General features: G+C 37.2%; 1 protein-coding gene and 1 long non-coding RNA gene across 2 annotated transcripts; both read right to left on the bottom strand.

Annotated features, from left to right (window-relative positions):
- Positions 1-365: 365 nt before the first annotated feature.
- Positions 366-1,517, bottom strand: LOC127108105 (uncharacterized). The gene is made up of 2 exons (XM_051045511.1): positions 1,161-1,517; positions 366-1,088 (listed from the first exon to the last, which is right to left on the bottom strand). The coding sequence occupies exons 1-2, from the start codon at positions 1,515-1,517 to the stop codon at positions 366-368; spliced, it is 1,080 nt and encodes a 359-aa protein (XP_050901468.1).
- Positions 1,518-7,148: 5,631 nt separating this feature from the next.
- Positions 7,149-8,735, bottom strand: LOC127137755 (uncharacterized). The gene is made up of 2 exons (XR_007808718.1): positions 8,013-8,735; positions 7,149-7,387 (listed from the first exon to the last, which is right to left on the bottom strand). It is a non-coding gene; the product is annotated as an uncharacterized LOC127137755 (long non-coding RNA).
- Positions 8,736-9,550: the final 815 nt, after the last annotated feature.

Genomic DNA, 9,550 nt, shown 5'->3' on the forward strand with positions numbered 1-9,550 from the left:
GCCCCGTTGCCATGCCTAATTGGAATTCCATGGTCACTGCCTATAATGACTTTCTGATTTGAATTACTTACTGGAAAATAAGACGAGAGATTACCTTGTGATGCGGTTGTGTGAGATGTTGCGCCCATGTCCATGTACCACTAATTGTCAGGAGTGTGGAGTGACATGGTATGCATTGCGGTCTCAATGTCTGTCGGTATTTGAGATGAGGTAGAGGTCGCATACACCTGAGGACGATGTCCTAGAATGCCCGACTACTTAGGTGGACCGGCAGGACGTGTCCACTGAGAGGTGGGATATGGACACGGTGGCATAGTCCGTGGTGGTGGAGTCCAACCCCATGGTTTCCAAGTTGGGTACTGCTGTTATTGTTGCCAAGGAGGAGCGGACCAAAGTGAGGGAGTGCTGGGAACTCCATACTGAAGTGCATTATGGTTACCACGTCCCTCTCCGTGACCCTGGTTGCCACGGGAGCGAGAACGATTGTCGGGGCGACGGTTGCCACGCTGAGAGGTGTCTTCAGTAGGTTTCAGCTGAGTGGTGTGCATAGCAGCATGAGAGCCTGTGTTTTCCATCTTAGCCATACTGGCTTCTTCCAAAGTGAGCATGGAACGAGCCTGATAGAATGTCGGAAGAGGGTTTCTCTGGCAAATCAAAGTAGCAACACTGCGGTAAGCTTCTGGGAGACCATAGATCAGCTGAACAACCAGAAGATGATTGTTCATAGGGGAGCCGACATTTCTCAACTGATCAGAAAGCATCTTAAGACGCTGACAGTAAGCTGAGACATTGGTAAAATCCTCCATACGAGTGTTAGAAAACTCTTGCTCAAGAATGACAGCTCGAGCATTTTGGTTGTCCTGAAAAATATCTTCCAAGCGATTCCATGCTTCGATTGCAGTGGAGTTGGGTTCTAGAATAGTGGTCAGCAAATCGGTAGAAATAGTGGAATAAATCCACTGAAGAACGGTGGCATCAAGAGTGGACCATTGTTCATGGTTGGCATCGGTAATGGCTGGTCTCTCTTTTCCGATAGATGGAACGATGTGATGCAGGACTCGATGTGAGTGAGCATGGATGCGGAAAAGCTCGGCCCAGGTACCATATTGACCTTTTTCCATTTCAAGAATAATAGGAATATGGTTCCTAATATTGAATACGGCAAGTGCGGGATGAAACTCCGATTTGGAACCTCGAAACGTGGTGTTCTTGGGCTGACCGGAATCACCAGTATCGACGGATTTATGGGTATCGGTGGCGGATTTGTGGGTATCAGCGTCACTGTTTTCTGGATGGTCTGATTCAGACATGACTGCAGGTGCGACGACGGCGGCACGGGCAGGGGCGGAAGGCGAGAGAATATGGTGGTTCTCGTGTTCGGCGGTGACGGTACAGAGTACGGTAGTCCTGTTGCAGCGGCAGGCTTCAAGGAAGGAGAAGAAGCATGCGGCGATGGATTGAACGAGGGAGAAGAAGAAATGCGTTTCTGCGTTTGCTTTTTTTTTAGAGAGAGGCATCGGTTAGGATTGATACCATGTAAGATAATGGAAATCGAGTCCTTCGCATTGATCTGAATAGAATATATATACATCAATGTGTAAAATTTGGTCAACTGCCTAATTATGATACAACATAATTATAGGAAACTAATTACGACTAATTATAACAAAATATTCTATTCTATCAAAGACGTGTGAAGAATATTTTCTTCATCCATCTTAGCTTAGTTTTGATGAAGACAAAATCATATCAATGAAGAAATATCAACGAAGAAAAATATTGGAATCAAGTATCAAGATTGCATAAGCTTTGGAAATCAAAGGATTGAATCATGAAGATTAAGGTGCAATGGCAATTCATATGTATATAAATTTTAGGTGCTCAAAATATTTTCATTTAAATCATTCTATGTTTATTAAATATTCATGCATTATTTCCATTCATAGCACATGTTTTAAAAAGTAAAATTTCAAGTTTTTATAGGGAACAATTGATTGATATATTGATACAATCAATTGTTTTTTAAGCCCCTATTTGTGACAAGATAATTTTTAAAAACAATAATCGATTCATGCATAAATACAATTGATTATATGGTCTCAGCTTTCCTTGAAAAATATCCCCCACAATCTATTGATGCAAACCCTAAAATCCATTGACGAGACTTTTTTCCTTGAAACTTTAAACACCCAATCGATTTCTCTTTGTATTTTTTTGAATATTTTGTAATGTTAAACATGGTACAATCGATTGACATATTAGTACAATCGATTTCTTCCTGAATCTTTTTGAAAAATCAGAATCATTGCAATACCTCTTCATTTTCACATGTTCATGAAACCTTTTCCAAATCATTGCAATTAATCATGAACATTTTCATTCATTACTACTTATCCAAGAGGCATCTTGTGATGTATATATAGCATAAACTTTTCAGCTTTCAATTCATCTTTTTCATCATATTTTTGAAACAATTCTTATTGTTTTTCAAGTGTTCATACATAATGAATTAGAAACTTTTACTGCATAATTTCCATACATTAGAGAAAAAAATTCTAAACCATTGAGCACTTAATGTTTACATATTCTTGAACAATTCATTTGAAAGAGAAGATTAAATTTTTAGAATATTAGAAAGCATACAAAACTGTTTGCACTCAATTTATATGTCTGCTATAAATTATTCACCAAGTGTGTGGTAATATTGTCAATAAAGAAACTGTGTGTACTTTCTACATGTGTTTGTAAATAGGAGGTGGTGTTCTTTCTAATTGTTGAAAAATGTCCTTTGAATCGGAGAAATTTAAAGCCCATCATAGGTTTGGTGTGTCTATTTTAGAAGATTATAGGAGAATCTTGGCATGAAACTGTATAAAGATCTAATATAATGAAATTCTTCACGGGGTGAGGAAAGACTGGACTACCCTTATTTGGAAAAGGGAATCAGGATATATCTTGTGCCATTTACTTTCTACACTTTTATTTATATGCATTATTATTCATAAGGTCATTTTTCTTCTGGAAAAATAAAAGAAACAACACGTTTGTAACATAACGATAAATCTTCTTAAAACCAAATTCAACCTTCTATATTACACTTTATACTTACAAGTGTAACTTTTGTCAAGGAAATATATTTAACCAATGAATCGTGATTATTAGTTTTTATCATCATTATTGTAGGTTATATAGTGTTTAGAATATAAAACAATAACATAAAAATACAACTTAAATTCAAAAGGCTTAAATATTTTTTTAAAAAAAAGACTTAGAAACAAACAAACATAAAAGAAAGTCATGTTCATTGCCAAAAAATGTTCTTCACCACACTCAAGGTATTAATTAATTTTAATATTTTGAAAATGTTTTAAGTAAAAATAAAATAAAAATTCAAACTAGACTATAATATAAAAGAGAAATATTATAGAAAATCAACACACACGCACACACACACATACACAAACACATGCCCTAGAGTGGTATCACCTACGTGATGATCTAAGGACTCGCCCTTCGCAAACATGACGTGTGTAAAGTCGTTAGTCAAGGGAGAAGAAGTATACCTTTAGTCCATAAAGGCTAGGTGGTCAATAACATCTCTTGATCAAGAGGGAGTAGTTGTCGCCACTTAGGGCTATCCAAACCCTAAGCCTAAAAGGCCTCTATAAACATACTTTCTTCGAGGGATAATGAACAGATCATTACACCCTAGGCATAACGCTTAGCCAGATTATAACTCATAATAATTACACCCCTCAAAAGCTTATACCTAAACACATCGTTCATCCATGGAGCCTCTCACCTCACGTGAGCAGGGATTTTAAAACCACTATAAAATACCTCCATACAAGGCTTCTCGCCGCCGTGGGCAAAACCTAACCACCATACAGTGTAGTATTCCTACTAAGTCCTTTGATTCCCCTTTCCCTTGTAGGAGGAACACTCACACATATACCTTTTAACCAGTACAGTTGCCCTCACTATGGGGCCCAAATAAAACTAAATTGGGCCACACCGACTTCATCACCGTCACCATGTCCATTGTTACCTTTCACTGTTACACCTAGCCACTTTCAGCCATTGTTATCAGGAGAGATCCATCCCATATGCTAGAAGCTACCAGAGGTAGAGGTGATGTGGACGCTCTGGCATAGATGTGTTCCACCATGGATGAGTTACACCATCATAACAAGACACCGAAGGATAACATCCATAACATCAAACAACACCAACAAGAGTCCAATCCCCTAGAGGAGATGGAACTGTTGGACCCCCAACCACTCTCAAACGATATATGGGGGTGTATTTCCCTGAGGACTTAAAACCTCCATCCTTGGCCATGTTTGATGGGCGCAATGATCCGTACGAGAACGTCGCCTCCGTCAATACACACATGGTCATCATAGGAGCGCCTGACTCCCTAAAATGCAAGTTGCTATATTACACTTCCAGGGATGCCTCCCTTTGATGGTATATGGGTTTACCCCATGCCTATATTAACATCTATCAGGAGCTGGTAAAGAAGCTAGTACACCATTTCATCGCTAGCCGCCATAGGAAGATGTCCACCGCAAGCTTGTTTAACATACGCTAGGGTCCATCAGAGTCACTGAGAGACTACCTCACCTTATTTAACGAGTTCATCATCAAGATCGTCCCACAAAACTAATAAATGTTTATGGGGGTGTTCCAAAATGGTCTCAAGGTCGGACACTTCAACAAGTTTGTCGCTCAAAAGCCGACGCATTCATTGGTAAAAGTGGTCACCATATAAGAGTGCTACATAAAGGGGGATAAGATAAACGCTGAAAACAAGGCACATGATTTCAAGGAGCACATTCCCAAAGCCAAAGGCTCACATCAACAGAGAAAGGACAATATTGCATTCAAAATGGTAGGTAATGTTGCAAACAACTTCACACCCCTGAATATTCGCCACAAGCAGATATGGCGTGAGGTTCTCCATCTTTACAACATCCTTACGCTACCTTCTCTTAAGGCGTATGTGATGGGTTTTGAACCAGGAAGGTTCTGTAAGTTCCATAGAATCAAGGGACACCATATCGGATATTGCTACCATCTTTAAAAGGAAATCGAGAGACTAATACGTGAGGGACGCCTCAAGAAATATGTGAATGGGCGAGTCCTCCCATTGGTCAGACAAGTCTAACCCGCGAGGGCGAGACGAAGCTGGAATCCCTAAGCCCAAAAAAATGCAAAGAGGTGCCTCAGAGAGAAAGTAGTAAAACTGTGTGCCACACGCTCATCACCATAGAAGGAGGATTTTTTGGGAAAGGGGAAACTAATGATACTCCGTCATTACATGTTTTCGACAAGAATTTAGAGAAATTTCAGTCAAATATGGAGTCAATATGAAGTAAAAGTGTCAAAGAAGTGCTTAGAATGACCAAGTATGGAGAAAATGTGGACTTAGTGAAAATTGGTGAAAAAAGACACAAAAGGACAAAAAGCTACTGGATTTCTCGCGCGCCATCATGGGCATGATGGCATTGCATTGCGGGTGCGATACTTTGCATCGTGGACGCGATGGGCCAGCTTATATAATTTTTCTTACACGACCCAACTTGTTGTTTTAGGATATCAATACGCTTTTCTAGTACATAATTAGAGGTTTTGCATTTTTTACTAAAAAATGACGGCAAGGAGTCCCAGGAAGGAAATTTTGAGAGCATTGGAAGCCATTAATTACCAAAGACTTCAAGAATTTCACATGCAACAATCTTCTAAATTCTTTGTTTTTTATTATATTGCAATGAGTAGCTAAATTACTCTAGATTGAATTTTTCCTAATGAACTTGTTTTGAACATGTTGGATCATATGTTTAGTTTGATGTTTTATGAATAATTAAAGTTTTATTTTTATTTTTAATTATCCTTGTTCTTAATGATTATCATTTGTGGACGCGCTGATAATATGAACTGAGATGAGTAGGGATTACTGATCATAAACCTATGAGTCTGAACTAGGATTATTAATCTGCTTTTACATGTTGATGAGGGATAGGAGACCACTAGTAGTGGCTTTTGAATTAATACACCTTAATAACACCTAATTTCAATTTTGCCAACCAAATAGGGGTAGAAAGTCACTAGTAGAAATTAGTGAGATATACACCAAGGAATTGAGTATAGTGGCTTTGTTAATTTGCCATGAAATATAACGACTTTACTATTCATCTAATGCACTAAATATCAACAGGGGATAAACAAGGGATACACGGTAAAATCTACTAGCTTTCTCATATAAATTTCAGAATAAATTTACTTTTGGTCAAATAACTCAACCCCCCCCCCCCCCCCTATAGTTACATTTACTATTCACACAATCGTTATTTTGTTAAATATAAATCCCTATGGATACGATCTTTATTTTTATTACTTTGACACTATTGCTACATTTTTCAAGAAGTCATCAGAAACTAATTCTGTCGGAAGAAGGTACGCTTGTTATATCCTAAGTTAGGAAAACCTTCCTGTCATACTCCAATTTTTTCCTACCATCTATCTATTCTTTAATCCAGTTTGTCGGAAGAAGGTACGCTTGTTAGATCCTGAGTTTGAAAAACCTCTCTGTCATACCCCAACTTTTTCCTACCATTTATCTATTCTTTAATCTAATTGCATTTCTACATCTTTTGCATTTTTAAGTCTAGGTCCAGTTAAATTTAGAAACGATCAGGCATGGTCCTTCATTTCTATCCATAATAAGCCATTTTGTCTATGACATGGCCATTCATGTTCAGGTCTTATGTATGGCCTTGTTCTTTAAGAACTCATTTCATCTTAAGTCATATAGCAGGTCTTGTGTATGGCCTTGTTCTTTAAGAAGAACTCATTTCATCTTAAGTCATATAGCAGGTCTTGTGTATGGCCTTGTTCTTTAAGAACTCATTTCATCTTAAGCCATATAGCATTAGCATAGTTCTTGCATTTTAAACTTGATTTATCATTTGTCATATTTCATTTTTAGTCATTTGTTGCATTCGTTAACCATATCACTTCACATATATCACATTTTTTAAATTAAAAAGATTGTTATAAATTGATGCCATGTGCTTCATAAAAACTGTGACATAATATTCAAAATCAAATTTAAATTCGCAATTATGGAATAGGCCTTTTATAACTTACCAAGTAAGTGCATTTTATTGAATAAAAATACTTTTTACTTTCATAATTGTCAAATATCATATATTACATTACATATTCAAATAAAAATACAAAAATAATAAGAGAAAAATATACAAAAAATAAAGAAAGGATTGCATTTGTCTTAGGTACACACGAGCTCTTCATCACTATTTGGCACCATCATATTTGTCCCTTCCTCGTGTCCATGACCTTCATGCTATCACTTACACTGATTCTGCATAAACCAAAGCAGCATGAAAATGATGAGAAACACACAAGTATACAAGCAACTTAACATACAGTCATCGTCAACATCCCAACATATCACCACCATGACATTATACAAGCATCATATAATTGAATTACAAGCATAAAAAAAGTTCAGCAGCAGCAAAAGCATGTGATTCATCCTACCGTCCAAACACAACATAAACACCATAGCATAATAGCATACATTAATATCAAATAATGAATTAATTAAGAAAAATAAAAAAGAATAATTCAAGTAATGAGCAACATGTGCTACTTCATCCATCACACAAGCATATACATGCCATCAAACTCGTTACACAAACCCATCATCATATCACCAACTAACACAAATCCTAACAACTTTCTCACTTTCAACTCATCTCAGCCCTTCAACTCTTAGAGAACATGGATTACTACACTAAAAATTCCCTCTAAAATCATCTAACTAACTAAAATCATCTTCCCAAATTCATAACCTAAACACTCACTAAAACGCTCACCACCATAAACTTTTTAAACTTCTCCTTGAAGTTTAAAAAGGTTGAGCTTAGACCCTCACTCATCCGATCAATTCATAACCCCCGCTGGAGATTACCAGGAACACATACCATAAACAAAGAAAGGAGTAGAAGAATGAGGGTAATGCAATAACAGAAGCAGCAAGTTATAGTGAAAGAATCAGAACACTTCTGGATATTGATCGTTGGAGCTCTCATCAAAGTTTTAGGCTCCGACGAGGCTCTATTCTTCATCCTTTTTTTTATTTCTTGCATGTATAACATTGTTGCATGACTGGATGATTGTCCCCCCTTGATAATTGATGTTTTTATGGAGTTTTGATTGAAATTATGATATAGGATTTTTTCGGAACTGTATGGCTTGATTTATGAATTTGTAAGGTTGAATGTTAATTTTAAGAATGGATTCAGGTTCAGGATAGGATTTTATGCTAAGGTTGTGTTGAATGTTTGGTTGTTTGATGTGGTTTTCACGATACCTAGGTTTTTAAGTATGAACATCTTCATGATGTTCATACATGTTCTTACAAAGTCGCCGGGTTTGATTTTTTTTGGGTGAGAAAATATGCGTTTAGGTGTTTACACGGTGGTTAGATAAGGGAGATAACCGAGAGAACGAATCAAAGAGAGAAAAAGAAAGAGGTTCTGAGTCCCACGTGAGGGACTCCCTCTCTTGTAACTCTCTAATATTCCCCTTTGTAATACTTGGCAATGCGTGGACAACCTCATAGCCTCATAATTTGTTGAGCGGAATTGCTGTTGGCTCGGTCATATGCTGGTGTGCCTCATTCATTACCATGCGCCTTCCATTCCCTGTCATCTGATCTTTAGTAGTGTGCATCCTGGGGTTGAGGTTGAGTTATCTATGTTGATTCCCTCTACCTAACAACTTGGAATCACGTCTTGGGTCTCCCTGGGCCTAATTTTCTATTTGTGCCCCCTTCTTATTTCCATTGCAGCTTGCTTTTTTTATTGTTTTCTTTGTTTGTTTTAGGCCTTAGGGACTTAATTGTTTTTATTTTTACTTCTTCCATAATCCTCCCTTGCTAGATTACACCCCATTCTCTTATTCTTTTTTTTCATTTTATTTATTTTCTTAATTATCTTAATTAATTAAACAAATAAATGATAAATAAAAACAAATGTTTTTCCACATAATTAAAAACCCTGGAACGAACATTAAGTGGTATTTTCAAAACTCGTTTAGTTTGATCAATTTTGAATTAATGTGAATCAAACCTCGATCCATTTAGAGTGTGTGTTTTTTAATCAAATTAAAATATGTTTTAAACGTGGAATCAAACGCTCGGTCGCCTTGATTCCTTTTCAAAATTAATCGTCTTGAAATTCATTTTCCTAATAAATAACCCGGTTGAAAAGGGTTAGGTTGGACATACTTGTCCCTCATAACCTCTACTATCCGTTCTCGCTATTGGGGTTTGAAAACGAAAAATCGGGGACCGAACTAAAGAATTCCTTCACCCCAAAGAGAAGGAAGGCAAAACAGAAGAGTCACCACCGAACTTTATTGGATTTCCTCTATGGGAGAGGAGGGGGAAAATAATCGATAAAACCCTCGGGGAAAAAGTAATGCATACAGGAAGTGCAAGAATAAAGAATCGGTCTCA

The sequence above is a fragment of the Lathyrus oleraceus genome, chromosome 1, assembly GCF_024323335.1.
Source record: "Lathyrus oleraceus cultivar Zhongwan6 chromosome 1, CAAS_Psat_ZW6_1.0, whole genome shotgun sequence".
Lineage (NCBI taxonomy): Eukaryota > Viridiplantae > Streptophyta > Magnoliopsida > Fabales > Fabaceae > Lathyrus > Lathyrus oleraceus.